At 45.0% G+C, this 19,298-nt stretch overlaps 1 protein-coding gene across 2 annotated transcripts in view; it reads left to right on the forward strand.

The window, feature by feature from the left end:
• Nucleotides 1–4,468: 4,468 nt before the first annotated feature.
• The window catches only part of PHF8 (PHD finger protein 8), a 106,566-nt gene continuing 91,736 nt past the window's right edge, over nucleotides 4,469–19,298 (forward strand). The window contains exons 1-2 of one of the 2 annotated variants that reach the window (XM_030806927.1): nucleotides 4,469–5,147; nucleotides 6,083–6,272. In XM_030806927.1, coding sequence (XP_030662787.1) covers nucleotides 6,175–6,272 — 98 coding nt within the window. In that variant the 5' untranslated portion in view covers nucleotides 4,469–5,147; nucleotides 6,083–6,174. The remainder of the gene's footprint in view (nucleotides 5,148–6,082; nucleotides 6,273–19,298) is intronic. The other variant, XM_012499107.2, reaches the window with a different exon arrangement.

Genomic DNA, 19,298 nt, shown 5'->3' on the forward strand with positions numbered 1-19,298 from the left:
AAAATACAAAAAAATTAGCCGGGCGTGGTGGCGGGCGCCTGTAGTCCCAGCTACTCGGAGAGGCTGAGGCAGGAGAATGGCGTGAACCCGGGAGGCGGAGCTTGCAGTGAGCTGAGATTGCGCCACTGCACTCCAGCCTGGGTGACAGAGCGAGACTCCGTCTCAAAAAAAAAAAAAAAAAAAAAAAAATTCACAACTGTTAAATGGAGGTGGGATGGGGGAGGTAGGCTTCCAGGGCAGCCTGGTGCTGTGGCAGCCAGGTCCCATCATGGACTGCATCCTCTGAGACTGGACCAGTCCACACATTTCCAGGAATTGGAAATTCCCATCCTTAGCAGTGGCAAGACTTCCTTTGTCAGCAAATCTGACTGCCTCTGGTTCAGACCCCTGGCAGCTTTGCCTTTCCCAATATCCTTTGTCCACTCCCCACCTCTCAAGGACACTGGGAAGGAATTTTAGGAGTCGGGGTAGGTACCACTGTACCTAGGTCCAATGCTACCTCTTGTGAAGCCTTTCCTCACACACCCACTGAACGTGTTTGAATTAACTGTGACTGCCTCTTTGTTCCCACACCACACAGGTTGCTCAAACCTCTACGTAGCACTTAGGGTTTGACCTTTTCCAGCCTCCTTGTTTTGTTAATTTATTAAATCGTCTATTCCCTAAGGGTACACACAGGGTCTCTAATTCAGGCTTGGAGACCCTGACCCCCACCTGTAGCCCGCCCAGTCCTCTTGCCCCCATCTTAGGGCTTTAGCACTTTTTTTTTGAGATGGAGTCTTGCTCTGTCTCCCAGGCTGGAGTGCAGTGGCACAATCTCGGCTCACCGCAAGCTCCGCCTCCCGGGTTCACGCGATTCTCCTGCCTCAGCCTCCCGAGTAGCTGGGATTACAGCATTGTGCCACCACACCCAGCTAATTTTTTGTATTTTTAGCAGAGACGAGGTTTCACCATGTTGGCCAGGATGGTCTCAATCTCTTGACCTTGTGATCTACCCGCCTCGGCCTCCCAAAGTGCTGAGATTACAGGCGTGAGCCACCACGCCCGGCCAACACTTTTGATTCCTTTTGCCTTTGTCCCTAGCTAGCTTTTTTTGTTATTCAGGTCTCAGCTCCTGTCACCTTCTCTGAGAACCCTTCCTTGACTACCTTATCTAAAATAGATTGCTTTCCTTTCAAATCATTCTGTATCTCATAACTGGTCTTACTTTCCTGATAGCACTCACCTCAATCGGAAATTCTCTGATTTGCCTCACTTTTTATCTGTCTCCCTTGCTAGAAATGAGTCACAGGAGGGCGGGGACTTGTCTGTTTTGTTTACCCCTAAATCTCCAGTGCCTAACAGTAGGTGTTCAAGAAAATATGTGAATTTCATGAAATTTTATTTGATCATTGACTGTTTCCGCCAGTAGACTGTCAGCTCCATGGAGGCCAGGGCCTTATCTGGGGTACCTCAACATCCTCAGCACCTAGCACAGTGCATGATGCATAGTAGATTAATAAAGAACTGTTGGGTGAGGGAATTAATGTTCCACACACACCTGAACTCAACATAGTCCAAATTAAATTTAGTCTCTTCCCCACCAAATCTGTTTTCTCTTCTGCGTAGCCCAGTTCATTCAGTGACACCGTCATCTACGCTGACACTCAACCCAGAAATGAACTCACACCCCTTTCACTCACTCATCCGCTATTATCAGTTTCCAAACACTGCCTATTCAACCTCCAAAATATCCAAATTATCTCATCTTTTTCTACCCTTTCCCAAACTATCCTGGACCAATTTTTTCCCCCCACACTAGTGAAACAGCCTCATTCCTCCTGACTCCTTGTGAAGCTAAGAAATCTTAAACTGCAGGACCTGTCACTTTCCATAGGGTCACATGGTCATGTGTTTTATAAAGTTCACAAAATATATTTAAACAACAATTGGTTCAAAGTGCTGTCCCTTTCCACTGAGGGCCTGGCCATACTTTCCCTTGCATTAGGTGGTGTTGGAGCTGCCTGACATTTTTGAGATCCACCTAAGGGGAAGTTGATTTGGGAGATACATTTAGGTTGGGTTTCATGGGATATTTGTTATTTAAAAATTTATTTTATTTTTATGTTGTAGAGACAGGGTTTCACTGTGTTGCCCAGCCTGGTCTTGAACTCCTGGGCTCAAGCGATCCTCCCATCTTGACCTCCCAAAGCGCTGGTTTACAGACACGCAATCTGCACCCGGCCCCATGGTATATTTACATGTGCTTTGTATCACTTCTCTTCATAATTATTACCCAGGTGTAGGAATTGCTTGTAGAAATCCTCTTACTGCCTACCTTTGAACCTAATTTTGTATTCATAAGTCAATTTTTTTTTGAGATGGAGTCTTGCTCTGTCACCCAGGCTGGAGCGCAATGACACAGTCTCGGATCACTGCAACCTCCGCCTCCCGTGTTCAAGCGATTCTCCTGCCTCAGCCTCCTGTGTACGTGGGACTGCAGGCACGTGCCACCACACCCGGCTAATACTTGTATTTTTAGTAGATATGGGGTTTCACCATGTTGGCCAGGCTGGTCTCGAACTCCTGAAATCGTGATCCGCCTGCCTCGGCCTCCCAAAGTGCTAGGATTACAGGCATAAGCCACCGCGCCCGGCTATTTTTTTCTTAAAGATGTCTCACCCTTCCTCCCCCAAACCATATAAGCTTCAGGTCCCATTAAACCTGGACCTTTCAGTGCAGTGGCTCAGGCCTGTAATCCTAGCGCTTTTAGAGGATCTGAAACCAGGAGTTTGAGACCAGCCTGAGCAATATAGCGAGGCCTGGGCTCTATAAAAAATAAAAAATAACCGAGTGTGGTGGTGTGCGCCTATAGTCTCAGTTACTCAGGAGGCTCTGGCGGAAGGACCGCTTGAGTCCAGGAGTTCTAGGATGCAGTGAGCTATGATCGCCCAGCCTGAGTTGACAGAGTGAGACCTTGTCTCTAAAACAACAAACATAAAAAAAAAATACCCTAAACCATCCTCTGGGTAAGTCACAAATATGAGACTCAGCTACTCCTGCTCAAAAACCTGTGTTTTCTTTTTACTAACTGCATACAATCTAAACTCTTGCATTTCGCAATCTTTCATGTTGTGACCCTTTACTGTTTGACCTCCTACCTATCTCTCTTCTGTTTTCTTTGTTCCAACAATATTCAACTTTTAGTAAATATTTTTCTATGTGCCTCCATGCATTTGTACACGTTGATCCTTTTGAGTACAATGTTCTCGCTTGTTTATTTAAGTGAACTTATATCCTCCATGTCCCCCTGCCGTCTTTCTTACAGCAGCTGCAAGCAGCTTGTAAGGCTCTTTTGTAGCTTCATGTTGCATTTTGCAAAGGTCATTTTGCAGGTGGTATTTGTGTGCTTACTGCGCCTTCTATTCCAACTGTTTACTCGCAACTTTGTTTCCTGCACTGGCAGATGCCCTCCCACTCGAGGCCCTGTTTTCACCATTGCATCCCCAGGGCCTAACCCACCATCACTGGTTAGTAAATTGTGTGCACGCACACATTTCTTTTATAAAGCAATGGGACCCTTTAAGAAAATGAAATAGTAAGATAACGCCTAGAGAATTTTGTAGAATGTTTGAGAAAACCTAAGCCATCTTGAAGCATATGTATGAAGCTCCACTAACTCAGCCTTTCCTCTCATCCCCCCTCCTCTCCCCTCAGGCTATAGTCAGAAAATTGTGGGACAGGTGCAAACAAATCCTTGAACTGTATTTGAACTGAAGTGAAACAGTAGGGTCAAAGAAGAGTTCAGAGGGAGTTGTGGAGTTGGCAGCAGCTTTACAGAGGAACTACGCTGAGGGCCTGGGGACAGAACGCGGGTACCACAGGGCGCAAGGTTCAACGTCCCTGCTCTGGGATTCAAGTCACTTGGCTTCCCGAAGCCCCTGCCTTCATTTGGTGATAATCACAGAGCTTCCTTCACAGGGGGAAGAACGAACAACGCAGAGACCGTGGGAAAGAGCCCAGCCTATCGAAGGTGCTCAATGAACAGGAGCCGTGGTGAGTACTCCGCCTCTACCCCGGCTGAAGCCCGCCCCCGCCGCCACCTATTAATTTTGTAGTTTGGAGTCACCGAGTTCACCACCTCTCATAGGAGGAGAAGGCTGGGGAGGAGGAGTGTGCGAGTCCGGGTAGCTTAACTCCCTGTTTGCCCAGAGGAGGGGGAAGGCTAGGAAGTTTCGGGCCCCACTCAAAATGGAGCCAAACGTCTGCCTCGCCTAAGATGGCGGCTTCTCCGCCTCTGGGCTCAAGGTCTTCAGCAGCGATTGGGCACCTTAAAGAGACGAGCGGGTCCAAAGGTGGCTGAGAACCGCCCTCCTTTCTCAAGGTGGCGCCCCGCCCCCCCTTATGACGTCACCGGGAGCCGGCGGCTCGCGGTTCCCCGCCTCCGCCGCGCTCACCTCGCCAGTCCAGCCCTCATAAGATGGCGGTCGCCTTGGTTGTCTGGGTAGCGCCGCCACTCTCAACATGGTAGCTGTTTACCCCGTATTTCTCCTCCCCTCTCCGCCTCAACTTCCTCGTTGTTTTGAATAAACTTTATTGACTACTCCGAATTGCCTACCACCGCCACTGGGCTTCTCCCAGCGACTTTTCGGGCCGTGTGCCTCGGACGTGGCGGCCGGTTCATCTCTTTCCCCGTTGGTTTGCTCGCGAGTATCTCCTGCCGGCCCAGCGACGACGCCACTTGCCCGTTCGCCGGGCGGCCGCCAGACTAGGCCAAGCCGCGGTCTCCAGTAGGCCCGAACGGACGGCCCGAGGGGAATGTTGTGGAGGAGGCTGCTCTGAAGCACCGCTGGGCGGCTGGCGCCGCGCGACCCAGCGGGGGGCTCGAGGGGAAGGCGAACTAGGTTCTCGGCGGTACGGGGACTATCCCAGAATTCGACGCGCGCCGCCGTAGGGGCCGGAACTACCGGAGGAGCCTCCGCTGAGGCGCCTCGCAGTCCCGGAGCTAGCCCGGCTGCCGGCGTGTCGCTGGGACTGAGCTCCGCGGGCGTGGAGTCCTTGCAGCCTAAAGCATGAGGAGGTCCCTGTAGGATTCTGGACCGAAGACATTCTTGTCAGGTTTGGGGCGTGAGGAGGTTCCTGTCAGTTGGGGAAGCGTTAAGATTCCTGTAAGTTTTGGGGGCTGCGAGGGTATTACTGTCAGTTTTAGGATATACTGTGAGGTACCTGAACATTCGGGGAGACTAGGGAGCTCTCATCAGTTTGAGGGGGGGCTGCAAGGAAACGCTGCCAGTTTCCGAGCGATGCAAAAGAATCCTTGCTTAGTTTCAGGAGTGTGAGGAAATTCTAGTCAGTCTGAGGGGTTTTGAATAGATCCTTTTGAGTTTCAGGGATGCAGCCAGAACCCTGTCATCTTTAAAGTACAGAACGAGCTAGTCGGTTTAGAGATTTATATTTATTTCAGTTTTGGGGGTGATGAGACTCCTGACTGGTCGGGGAAGGAATGATATTGAGAGTGATGGAAAAGATTATTTAAACTCTCCGAACACGACCCCAGAACTGTGATTTGAGTTGGGCGCCTAGTCTTGTCTGTCTTGTTCGTGAAGGCTTTTTGAGTAACCTGAAGAGACTTTCAGGGATCCCTTATCTCTCTGGTTGGCCCTATTTTGGGGGGTGAGAGAAGGGTCTTGTCTTGAGATACCCCCAGCCTCCTTTTTGACGCTGTGGTTTGCGTCATAATAAAGGGAGCCCTGTGAAACGGGTCAGCTAGGAGAGGGTTCAGTGAGAGATGAAAGAAGCTTCCCGAAAAGGCTTCAGGTATTTTCTTGAAACCCGGAAAGAAGTTATCACTGACTCCGGGGCCGAAGAAGGTGGGGGTGGGGAGTGGGGACTGTGGGGGCGGTGGGAAGCCTGGAAGGCTCCGTTCTTTACGTGTGAAAGAAATTCTAAGGGCCGGGTGGACTTTCTCTGGTTGCCCCCTACAGCCGCACCAGCTGTGTTGCATCCCGGCGGCGGTAACTCTCTATTGGAGAACTGAGGGTTGGTGCAAGGGGGTGGGGGGCGGGGGCTGATTCACTCTGTAAAAAGTGTTGTTTGTGCTTAGCCATCGTCCAGAGAGGACGCGTGCTGCCGCCTCCAGCACCTCTTGACACGACGAACCTGGCCGGCCGCAGAACGCTCCAGGGCCGAGCGAAGATGGCCTCGGTGCCGGTGTATTGCCTCTGCCGGCTGCCTTACGATGTGACCCGCTTCATGATCGAGTGTGACATGTGCCAGGACTGGTTTCATGGCAGGTAAGGAGGGCAGGCCAGGCTACACAGGGTGCGGTGGCCAGGTGTGTTCACTTGCTCTCTCTTCCTTTCTCAGCTCTGTTTTTAGATTCCGACTCAGAACCCCCTCTCCCAGACTCAGGTTCTGCCATCTCTCCTTGCAGAACAGGACCTAGCTGACATTAGCCTCTGGTTTCTCCTTTTCCTGTGTTTTCCCCTATGTATTTCTTATTTGCACCTTTCTTTTGAGTGTTTTTTTAGATTTATAAGACCTCTGCTTTTCTTTCCTGTCACAAAGAATCATTTTTATACTCTTTTCTATTTTATTTTTTATTTTATTTTATTTGTTTTGAGACGGAGTTTCGCTCGTTGCCCAGGCTGGAGTGCAATGGCGCGATCTCGGCTCACAGCAACCTCTGCCTCCCAGGTTCAAGCGATTTTCCTGCCTCAGCCTCCAAGTAGCTGAGATTACAGGCATGCACCACCACACCCAGCTAATTTTGTATTTTTAGTAGAGACGGTGTTTTTCCATGTTGGTCAGGCTGGTCTGGAACTCCCGACCTCTGGAGATCCGCCTGCCTCGGCCTCCCAAAGTGCTGGGATTACAGGCGTGAGCCACCGCGCCCGGCCATCATTTTTATATTCAGACAATTATGTTTTGCCTCAGACACTGGCTTTTGAGAAAACAGTGTTGCTTATTTGAGGTAGTTGAGTCCATAAACAGTGATTTGTACTTAGTTTCAGAGTGACCATGCACAAGTTGCTTTGCTTTTCTGAGCCTCATTGTCTTCAGCTATAAAATGTTATCAAATATATCCTTTCTGACTTTGCAAAGCAGTTTGGATGTACTCCATAAATGGAGGCAGAAATGCAAGAGTATTTTATTTCTACAGCATTTATCTGCAGAACTATCCAACTAAATTGAATTAAGCAGAATAGATACTGGGTAAAACAGGAGTAAAACCACTGATGAATTCCCTTCAGTTAACGTGTGTGCACATAAGCACCTGTCACCCAGAATTCCGGAGAGGTTAGTATGCGCGATAAAACTAATATTTCATTAATGGGATTTAAATCTCAGCTGTGGAAAGACAGCCTTGAGGGGGCTTTGTACACTGGAGCGCAACAAAACAGTGTATGGCACCCTCCTCCTGTTGCCTGTTAGATTCTAGAATTTTCAGTTGTGTGGTCTCCTCCAGAGGGGCTATTTTTCTTTTTTTCTTTTCTTTTTTTTTTTTTTTTTGACACAAGGTCTCACTCTTGTCACTCAGGCTGGAGTGCAATGGCATGATCTCAGCTCACTGCAACCTCCGCCTCCCGGGTTCAAGAGACTCTCGTGCCTCAGCCTCCTGAGTAGCTGGGATTACAGGTGCACGCTACCATGCCCGGCAAATTTTTTTGTACTTTTTTGATAGAGATGGAGTTTCACCATGTTGGACAGGCTGGTCTCAAACTCCTGACCTCAAGTGATCTGCCCGCCTCAGCCTCCCACAGTGCTAGGATTACAGATGTGAGCCGCTATGCCCGGCAAGCTATTTCTGTTTATCACACTCAAGACCAAACTAAAGGTGCTGGGGCTGCTAAAATCCTGACCTCAGCAGGGACTGCCCCCTTGTCCCGTATCCAAATTCATATTTAACTGATCTCTATTGAATATTTATTGTGTACCCGGCACAGAGTTCTGTTTTACTGCCTCGTTATTTAAAAGGGGACAACCCTAGAGGGTGGGACCTTTTCCTTTGCCCTGAAAATAAGTGGGGATTAAGAGGTCTTTCAGGATTCCTGGTGTCTTTGCTAGTGCTGATCAAGTCACTCCTCAGCTTAAAATTCTTCTTTCAGTGGTTCGTCTATGGGATAAAATTCAGTATCTTTTATATGACAGACAAGACCTTTTGTGATCTACTTGTTCATTCTCATTTCCTGCCACTCCTCCTCTCTTGTTCTTTATGTTATAGCAAGACTGAACTACCTATAGTTCTGGGAAAATTTTATACTCCTTTATGCCTTTTTGTCTTTGTACATGCAAACTCCCACTAATGCCCTCTCCCCTTTGCAACTCACAGACTGTAAAAGGTGTAAAAGTCCTTCTTCCTCTTGGTTCCCGTTGCACTTTGTGTGCGTCTTTATTAAAAAGTAATTATTTCATCATATCATAGTTATAAATATATCTGTGTCATTCATTAGCCAGAGCTTCCTGAGGGCAGACATGTCATCTTTTCATTTTTGGTATCCCCAAAAACTAGTTCAGTGCTAAACATGTAATAGATGCTGAGTACATTTTTGAATGAATTAATGAGTCTTCATGAAAAAAAGCTGTTGCCTGGGGCCCTTAACTTTGGATTGTATGGTAAATGTGTAGGTTCAGATCTGTAAAATGGGCTCCTGCTAACTCCTCACTCTGGAAACAGGGAACAGGAATGAATGCTTCCTGAGTGCTTATGTCTGCCAGACCCCAGGACAGGGACTTGGGATAAATTATTTAGTCTATATCCAAGCCTGAAAGTTGGATATTTCTCTTTTAAATAGTGTTCTTAATTTTTTCTTGGTTTTATAGTGAGACCTGCTTCTTGTAGAAAACACAGAAAAAGAATAAAGAAGGAAATAAAACTCACCTGAGTCTACTACTGTCTGGCACAATCCACTGTTAAATTTGTTGTTGCATTAACTCCCATCTTTTGACTTAGAATAGAAACATATTTTTACAAGATGGGATTGCGTTATAAATACCATTTTACAACCTATTTTTTATTTCTTGTTAATGTTATAATGTAATTGCCAGTTCATTAAATATTTAGCTACACTTGATTTCTGATATCCCACAATATATATGTGTCACCAGTTAATTTGGTAATTTCCTTTATGGTTGGACGTTGTACTTTTTTGAACATTATTTGTACTTCTTTATATTATAAATAATGTGAGGAAACTTTGGGCGTTCTGGAAAGGTTTTGCATCTTGATATTAGTGCTGATTAAAACAGAAAAACATTATGGAAAGCATCTTTGCCTAGTAGATACTTGACATTTATTTATAAGGAGCACCATTGAGGCCTTAAAGAATTCTAAACTTAAAAATACAGAAATGGGCTTATGGGCCAGGCCCCTCTTTAATCACATTTCTGTGGTGAGTTGTGTGTTTCTGTGTACACTGTAACACAAGTTAACTGCCTTAATTTTTTTCCATGAAATACACCAAATTTTAAAAATCTCTTTTGCTTCTCTCTATGGGCCCCCACTGAACAGGGAAGCTAGCTGAGAATCAGGTCCTTGAGGGTGGCTGCTCTTGCTTATTCAGTGCATTGCTCACAGAAACACACCAGGCTTATAGTGCACCATTTAAGTTTGTACTTCAGCACAATTGGAAATTACTACATACTATGGACTTTTTATGGTTGCTTGCAAGAGTTAAGCCAACAAATTTTAAATCCACAGATACCTAGAGGTGATAGAAATCTGTTCATATCTCTAGTGACTTTTTTTTCTTTTTTGAGATGGAGTCTCACTCCGTCGCCCGAGCTGCAGTGCAGTGGCACGATCTCGGTTCACTGCAACCTCTGCCTCCTGGGTTCAAGTGATTCTCCTCTGCCTCAGCCTTCTGAGTAGTTGGGATTACAGGTGCGCGCCACCACACCCGGCTTATTTTTGTATTTTAGTAGAGACAGGGTTTCACCATGTTGGTCAGGCCGGTCTCGAACTACTGACCTCGTGATCCACCCACTTTGGCCTCCCAAAGTGCTGGTATTACAGGTGTGAGCCACCACGCCCGGCCTCTAGTGACTTTTGTAGGATAGATTTCTTGAAGTCCAACTGGGGATTATGGAATATAATGCCAAGTTACTTTCTGGAAAGGTTATAACAAGGGAGGCAACTTACTCCATTTTGCAGCTGAGAATCTGGAATTCGTGGAGATTAAGTGACTTTCTGAGTGTGGATTTGAACTTTGAATTATTTGATTCCAGAGCCCAGGTTCTCAGAAGTGCAAAAAACATGGTATTGCTTCATTCTTCCTGTAAGAAGCTGGATTTTGCAAAAACACTTTGATTTGAACAAAGGTGGTTCTCAAACTTCAGCATGTATCAGACTCACTTGGAAGACCTGATGAAACACAAGTTAGGGATGCCCTAGCTACAGTGTTTCTGATTCAGTAGGTAAGCAGGGCCCACCCTTGAGAACCACTGATTTAGAACATTATCCTCTCTTGATTCCTTCCCCTTCTGCGGAGTGTGATAGCTTCTGATACTGAGGGATGGATGGACTAACATATCATTACTGTACACCAGTCATTCTCTTTTTTTGGTGCAGAAAAATTGGAATGAACATTCTTTTTATGTTATTCTTTTTTAATTCCTAAGTGAGCTAACACAGGAGGAACGAACTTTTTAAAGTACAGTTCATGAACTGGGAATTTGTTCAAAATGCAATTTCTTGGGCTGGGACTGGGAGTCAGCAGTCTATATTTTAACAAACAAGTGATCTTGATTCACCCTAACATTTGAGAATCATTGCTGTACAATAGTGGAGAAAACTAGTTGGCAAGCATTTATCGATTTCTGGGATTTTTAGCACAAATCTCACTCTATAGTTTTCCTGTCTATAAAAGAAATATTGGTTGATACATGCCCAAGGGAGTAACTTTGGTGTGGATTTTTAACTCTAGAGGAAAGGACACTGATTTCAGATCTGGGTTCAAATTGTGATTCTGTTACATATTAGCAAATAATTTCTTATCTGTGAAGCCTCAGTTTCCCTGAGAGGTTGTGATGATTTAAATAAAATGGTTATAGCTATCATTTATTGAGCACAAGCTAATGCTCCACTCACTATGCTAACCACTTCGCCTAATTATCTTTATCTTTTTGGGGAGTTTTAAAAATTATTCTATTTAATAGTTACAGGACTATTCAAATTACCTATTTTATGTTGGATGTGTTCTTTCCAAGAATTGACCCATTTCATCTAAGTTGTCAAATTTATGTTTGTAGACTTGTTCATAGTATTTCTTTATTATCCTTTTGATATCTTTAGGTGCTGTAGTGATAATTTTGTTTCATTAGTGATACTAAAAATGTATCAGGCTGGGCATGTGATGTCATTCATGCCTATAATCCCAGCACTTTGGGAGGCCAAGGCTGGTGGATTGCTTAAGCCCAGGAGTTCGAAACCAGCCTGGGCAACATGGTAAAACCCCGTCTCTACAAGAAATACAAAAATTAGCAGGGTGGGTGGCACATGCTTGTAGTCCCAGCTACCCGGGAGGCTGAAGTGGGAGGATTGCTTGAGCCCAGGAAGTTGAGGCTTCAGTGAACTGTGATCGTGCCACTGCACTCCAGCCTGGGTGACAGAGCGAGACCCTGTCTCAAAAAAACCGAAAACAAACAAAAAAATATTTGTCTTCATATTTATCAGACTTGCTAGAGGTTTGTCAGTTTTATGGATCTTTTCAAAGAACAAGCTTTTTGTTTCATTGACTTTTTCTATTGTTTTCTGTTTTCAATTTAATTGATTTCTGCCTTTATTATTTTCTTCCTCCTTTGGTTTATTTTGCTCTCTATCTAGTTTATTGAGGTGGGAGTTTAGATTATTGATTTGAGACTTTATTTTTTTCTGAAACGGAGTCTCGTTCTTGTTGCCCAGGCTGGAGTGCAATGGCGCGATCTCGGCTTGCTGCAACCTCCATCTCCCGGGTTCAAGTGATTTTCCTGCCTCAGCCTCCTGACTAGCTGGGATTATAGGCGCTCGCCACCACGCCCAGCTAATTTTTTGTATTTTTAATAGAGATGGGGTTTCACCATGTTGGCCAGGCTAGTCTCGAACTCCCGACCTCAGGTGATCCACCCGCCTCGGCCTCCCAAAGTGTTGGGATTACAGGCGTGACCCACAGCACCCGGCCTTTCTTTTTCTAATGTAAGCCTTTAGCTGTTAATTTCCTTCTCAGCACCAATAGATTTTAATATGTTACATTTTCCCTTTTCATGTAGTTCAAGGCATTAAAAAAAAAGTGTTTTTGTTTTTTTTTTGTTTTGTTTTTTTGAGACAGTATCTCACTCTGTTGCCCAGGCGGGACTGCAGAAGCAGGATCATAGCTCACTGCAGCCTCCAACTCCTGGGCTAAAGTGATCCTCCTGCTGCCTCAAGGCATTTTTAAATTCCCCTTGAGACTTCCTGTTTGACCCATGAAGTATAGAAGTATGTTGTTTAATTTTTAAGTTTTTTCCTGTTATCGTTTTGTTACTGACTTCTAGTTTGATAGTGGTCAGAGAATATACTCTGTATGATTTCAATTCCTTTACATTTATTGAGATTTGTTTTATAGCCCAGAGTCTATCTTGGTAAATGGTTTCATGATCACTCGAAAAGAATGTGTGTTCTGCCATTTTTGGGTAGAGTGTTATATAAATGTCAATTAACTACTGTTGGTTAATGGTGTTGCTGAATTCTTCTAATCCTTGCTGATTTTTTTTTTTTTTTTTTTTTTTTTTTTTTTTTTTTTTGAGATGGAGTTTCGCTCTTGTTGTCCAGGCTGGAGTGCAATGGCGCAATTTGGCTTACCGCAACGTCTGGCTCCCAGGTTCAAGCGATTCTTCTGTCTCAGCCTCCTGAATAGCTGGGACTACAGGCATGTGCCACCATGCCCAGCTAATTTTGTATTTTTAGTAGAGATGGGGTTTCTCCATGCTGGTCAGGCTGGTCTTGAACTTCTGACTTCAGGTGATCCGCCCGCCTCGGCCTCCCAAAGTGCTGGGATTACAGGTGTGAGCCACTGCACTCGGCCTACTCATTCATTCATTCATTCATTTATTTATTTTTGAGACAGGGTCTCTATGTCACCTGGGCTGGAGTGCAGTGGTTTGATCATGGTTTACTGCAGCCTCAAACTCCAGGGCTTAAGCAATCTCCTCATGCTTCAGCTTCTACAGTAGCTGAAACTACAAGCACGTGCCACTGCATGCCCTAATTTTTTAAATTTTTTGTGTTGGGAGGGTGCTGGTGTAGGTTGGTGGTATCTCCCTTTGTTGCCTGGGATGGTCTTGGACTTCTGGCTTCAGATGATCCTCCCACCTCAGCCTCCCAAAGTGCTGGGATTACAAGCATGAACTACTGCTCTTGGCCTGAGTTATCTCTGTATTGCTTTTTTCAGTACTTGCTCTAGGTATTACATTATACATATAACTTACCATAAGCAACTGCTCTTGACATTTTACCAGTTTGATTGAAGAGTAGAAACTTTACTTTTCTTTTTCCTTTTTTTTTGAGACAGAGTCTCACTCTGTCACCCTGGCTGGAGTGCAATGACGTGGTCTCGGCTCACTGCAACCTCTGCCTCCTGGGTTCAAGCGATTCTCCCACCTTAGCCTCCTGAGTAGCTGGGACTACAGGTGCAGTCCACCATAGCCGGCTAATTTTTGTATTTTTAGTAGAGACGAGTTTTCACTATGTTGGCCAGGCTGGTCTCGAACTCCTGACCTCGTGATCCACCCGCCTCAGCCTCCCAAAGTGCTGGGATTACAAGCGTGAGCCACCATGTCCGGTTGAAACTTTACTTTTCTTTATATGCCTTAATGCTCTTTTGTTTATAATATAATTAATCGTTTTGTTGTTGAGACAGAGTCTTGCTGTGTTGCCCAGGCTGGAGTGTAGTGGCACAGTCACGGCTCACCTGCAGCCTAAACCTCCTGGGCTCAAGTGATCCTCCCACCTCATCCCCCTACCCTCCAGTAGCTGGGACAACAGGCATACACCACCATGCCTGGCTGATTTTTTTTTTTTTTTTTTTTTTTAAAGACGAAGTCTTGCTGTGTTGCCCAGGCTGGAGTGCAGTGGTGTGATCTTGGCTCACTGCAACCTCTGCCCCTCCAGGTTTAAACAATTCTCTGCCTCAGCCTCCAGAGTAGCTGGGATTACAGGCGCCTGCCACCACGCCCAGCTAATTTTTTGTATTTTTAGTAGAGACGGGGTTTCACCATCTTGGCCAGGCTGGTCTTGAACTCCTGACCTCAAATGATCCACACGTCTCGGCCTCCTAAAGTGCTGAGATTACAGGCGTGAGCCACTGCGCCCAGCCTACTCATTCTTTTAGGATAAGTGTTGGCAACAGATAGGTTTAGTTTTCCTTAATCTGAGAATATCTTGATTTCCCTTGAATTCTTAGGGGATCTTTTCACTTGATATCGAACTCTGGGTTTCTAGTTCTTTTATCTCAGTGCTTGAAAACTATTCTGCTACTTCCTTTTGCTCTCCACGGTTTCTGATGAGAGAGCCTCTCATTCAAATTGGTGTTCTCCTTGAGGTAATGTGTCATTTACCTCTCATTGCTTTCAAGATTTTTCCTTTGTCTTTTGCTTTTAGGAATTTGATTAAGCCATGTCTTAGTGTGGATTTCTTCCGGTTTGTCTTTTGTTGTAGTCCTGTAGGTTGCTGAGGCTCTGTTCATTTTTTTCCAATCTGTTTTCTTTCTGTTGTTCAGATTGGATAATTTCTATTGTTCTATCTTCAACTTACTGATTCTTTTCTCTGTTTTCTCCATTCTGCTGTTGAATTTTCATTTAAGTTACTAAAGAATTTTCATTAAGTTACTGTATTTTTCAGTTCTAAAAATTCTATTAGGTTCTTTTCTATATCTTCTATTTGTTTGAAGAGATTTTCTATTTTTTGTTGACACTTTTTTTTTTTTTTTTTTTTTTGAGGCAAGAGTCTAGCTCCGTGGCCTAGACTGGAGTGCAGTGGTGTGATCTTGGGTCACTTCAACGTCTACCTCCCGGGTTCAAGTGATTCTCCTGCCTCAGCCTCCCCAGTAGCTGGGATTAAAGGCACACACCACCATGCCTGGCTAATTTTTGCTACACTATTTATTTATTTTATTATTATTATTATTTTTTTCTGAGATGGAGTTTCACTCTGTTGCCCAGGCTGGAGTGCAATGGTGCGATCTCGGCTCACTGCAACCTCTGCCTCCCTGGGTTCAAGTGATTCTCCTGCCTCAGCATCCCAAGTAGCTGGGATTACAGGCACACGCCACCACGCCTGGCTATCTTTTGTATTTTTAGTAGAAATGGGGTTTCACCATGTTGGCCAGGCTGGTCTTGAACTCCTGACCTGGTGATCTGCCCACCTCAGCCTCCCAAAGTGCTGGGATTACAGGCGGGAGCCACTGTGCCCGGCGACACTTTCTATTTATTCATTTGTTTCAGGCATGTTCTTAATTGCTCATTGAAGCATTTTTGTGATGGCGCCTTTAAAATTCTTAAATAATTCCAACATCTGTGTCATCTCAGTCTTAACATCTGTTGATTTTCTTTTCTTATTCGAGTTGTGATTTTCCTTGTTCTTGATATGACAAATAATTATTTTAATTATATTCTGGACATTTTGGGCATTATGTTATGAGATCCTGGATCTTATTTAAGACTTCTGTTTTTGCAGGCCTTCTCCGACACTGCACTCCAGTGGCAGAAAGGGGGTACCACTTCATGACTGCCAGGTGGGGGTGGAGGTACAGGTTCCCCACTTGGTCTTTGGTGCTATCCACCACCTGCTAGGTGGGTGGATCCTACTGTTTCTAGTTGGTCTGCTTTCTTCCCTTCACCTTTCAGAGTTTTATGTTTGTTTTATATATAATGTCCAGGGTTTTTAGCTGTACTTGGAGGGATAGGGAGGAGTGCATCTACTTCATATTGTTACAGAACCAGCAGTGATAGGTTAAATAACGTGCCCAAAGCTACACAGACAACTGGACCACAGATCAAACCTGGGTCTCCTGTACTCTCACTGTAGAATACAGTACTATAGACAATGTAAGCACTGTTTAAGTTGTTAGAAGTTATGGAAGATAGGGAAAATCAGATATGTGCTATGTGCCAGGCATTGTTCTGGACACTGGGGTGGGGGAGGGGGGATATGGCAGTGAACATGAGACAGTAAACTAGCAGCTTAATATATAGTGTGTCAAGTGATAATACATGGTCTAGAGAAAAGTAAAGTAGGGTGAGCAGGAGAAGGAGTACCACCCCAGGGTTGAAGTAGTGGTTACTTTATACAGGATGATTACAGATGGGTTACATATGAGCCTGAAGGAAAGTGAGGAAGGGAGCCATGCTGGTAAGTAGAGGAAGAGTGTTTCAAGTAGAGGACATAAAGGACCCAAGTGGGGAGCAGGCCTGGCATGCTACCAGTCCAGTCCAATGCTATTGGAACAGAGTGAGTGAGGGGAGAGTAATAGAAGCTGAGGTTAAGGGTCGGGGGTATGCAGATCATGTAGAGCAGTGATTTTCCAAGTATGGTTCCCAGACCAGCAGGATCAGCATTATCTGGGAACTGGTTAGGCCAATTCTTGGATCCCACCCCAGACTGACTGAATCAGAAACTCTGGAGATGGAGCCCTAGAATCTGTGGTTTAACAGCCCTTTCAGCTGCACGCTAAAGTTTAAAAACCACGGGTATGGGGTGTAAGGACTTGGTTTTTACTCTGGATGGGAGCCACAGAAGTTTTTTGAGCAAGTGAGAGTTGTGATCTGATTTAGGTTTTGGCTCTTGTGAGGATAGACTGAAGGTGAGGAGCAAGGTAGAAGCAGGGAGAATTTGGGGGCTACTGTAGATCATTATTCCTTAAAGTGTGGTCCCTGGACCAGCAGCATCAGCATCACCTGAGAGGTCATTAGAAATGCACGTTTATAGGCCCAACCCAGTCCTACTGAATCAGGATCTCTGGGATGGGGCCTAGGAATCTGTATTTTAACAAGCTTACCAGGTGTTTCTGATATTCCCTAAAATTTGAGAAACACTGGTCTAGTTAGGCAGTGGTGGCTTAAAGCAGAGTCAGTGATGATGAGAAATGGTTGGATTTTGAATATATATTGATACAGGATTTGCTGATAGATTGGATTGGGGTTGTGAAAGAAGGAACTCAAGAATGACTCAATTTTGAGGAATTTGGTGTAAAGGGGACTAGAGTAATGGGGCAGAGACTGAGGGGATCACAAAAGGGTTTTTTGTTTGGGTTTTTTTTTTTTTTTTTGGAGATAGAACAGTCTGTCTCTGTGCATGTCAGTGCATATGAAGTTATTCCGTTGGTGCATCCAGAATTTAGTGAAGCCTGTCATATGACAACCTCATAAAGGAGACACTTCCTAGGTATGCTGGAACTTGCTGTGTCCTTTGCATTCCTTTAAGTCCTGTGTGCCTGGAGTTGGGGGGGTGGGGGGGTGGGAATGGTGGATGCTTCAGCTTCTGGTTTTATAGATGGTGCTCTGTCTGGACCTGGATCCTTGGGCACCCTCAGAAAGCAGAGGTTGAGGAGATAAGAAACCAGACAGGATCTTGAGCAAAATCATCATCTCTCAGGCATCTCTAAGTCTCAGCTGCCACTCAGTTCCACATCCCTGGAAGAGTTGAGTGTCCATTTTGGAGTGCTCATAACACTTGACTGTATTAATTACCCCACATTTATCCTGGTTACATATTGTAGTGATATAGTAGAGTCACAAAGTCCTGAATTTGTATCCTGCTCTGCTACTTAGTAGTTTTGTAATTGCCAACAATTTACTTAACCACTCAGACCCAGATTTCTCATCTGTTAGATTAGGATAATATTAATGATAATGATGATGATAGCTAATACCATGTGCCAGGAACTGTAAGTACTTTACCTATTTTAGCTCATTTAATCCTCTTAACCACCCTATGAAGTGGGTACTATTAGTACTTCCATTTCACAGATGCAGAAACTGAGATGCAGAAACTGAGATGCAGAAAGGTTAAGTATAAATTGCTTAAGTTCACATAGCTAGTGAGTGGCAGAGGTGAGATTCAAACCCAGGCAGTTTGGCTCCTAAGCCTGTACTTTAAACCTCTGCTTCTGTGTTTAATGTCTGTGAATGTTGTACGGAAGGCCCTGATTTGTTGTGGAGATTAAATGTGATAATATGTGAAGTTCATAGCTCAGTTTTTTTCTCAGTGCCTTTTATGCTAACTTCAAATTCATTCACTCACTATCCTGTTACCTTGCTTTACTGACTTTATAGCACTTATGAAACTATTTTGACACTGCTTGTCTGTCTCCTGCTCTAAAATGTCCAGTCCATGAGGGCAGTGTCTGCTCAATCAATATTTGTTGAATTTATGCACTCATTTACTTAACAAATACTGCTTACCGTGTGCTTGGCTTTGCAGTATACGATGGGGATAACTCATCTTAATCACAAGACCTGGTGCTATAATAATTATCCTCTTGACTAAGGAAGCTACTCAGAGCAAATCAGCATTTGCCACCCTTGGTCCTAGGTGGTAACTATCGAGACAGTGCAGCCAGAAGCCCGATTTTTCAGTTGTCTGCCTCCCTGATATGAGGAGTTGTCTAGCACATTGATGTTTGTTGAATAATTAAGGCAAGACAGAGATGGGAAAGGTGAGGACTTTTGGTAAACAAGATACACTATCTGGAAAATGTAGTGGGGACAGACAGCAGGTAAGTGAGCAGTTCCAGGGCCTCGTGGTGAAGGCTGAAATAAGGATAGTGTTGTGGGGGTGCCACAGCAGCAGGGAAGAGGAAGAGCAGGAATGTTCCAGGTAGAAGGAGATACATGTGATGAAACCCAGAGGCTAGAGCTAGACAGAGTATGTCACTGAGAGTCTGCTGGCTTTTTAGAGCAAGGCTGGCTTCATGGGTGTGCAATCGCTATAGTCACATGGTGCCCCATGCCTGAGGTTTAATGTTCTGTGGTGGTTGTCTTGAAATTCTTAATAATTTTGACTTTGATTTTGTGATTTGTATGTGATGGAACAATGGAGTGTGCGCTGGGGACTTAGAGTCTTGGCTCGTATGTGGTTCTACCTCCTGCTGCCTTTCTACCTCCCCGAACAGATTCTTGGCTAGCTGCCTGGGGCGCTGGGCCCAGGTGCAGGTGTGGACAGAGTCGGTTGGGTGCATGTACCCTGTGTACTAAGTCACCGGGCAGGGCCCCAGGGTACTTGTGTGGGCCTGCACTCGCCCCTTCAGTTATCCCTATACCCAAGGGAGCGTGACAGTAAATAGCATATTAAAACTGCATGGTAAGTT

The sequence above is a fragment of the Nomascus leucogenys genome, chromosome X (genome assembly GCF_006542625.1).
Source record: "Nomascus leucogenys isolate Asia chromosome X, Asia_NLE_v1, whole genome shotgun sequence".
NCBI lineage: Eukaryota > Metazoa > Chordata > Mammalia > Primates > Hylobatidae > Nomascus > Nomascus leucogenys.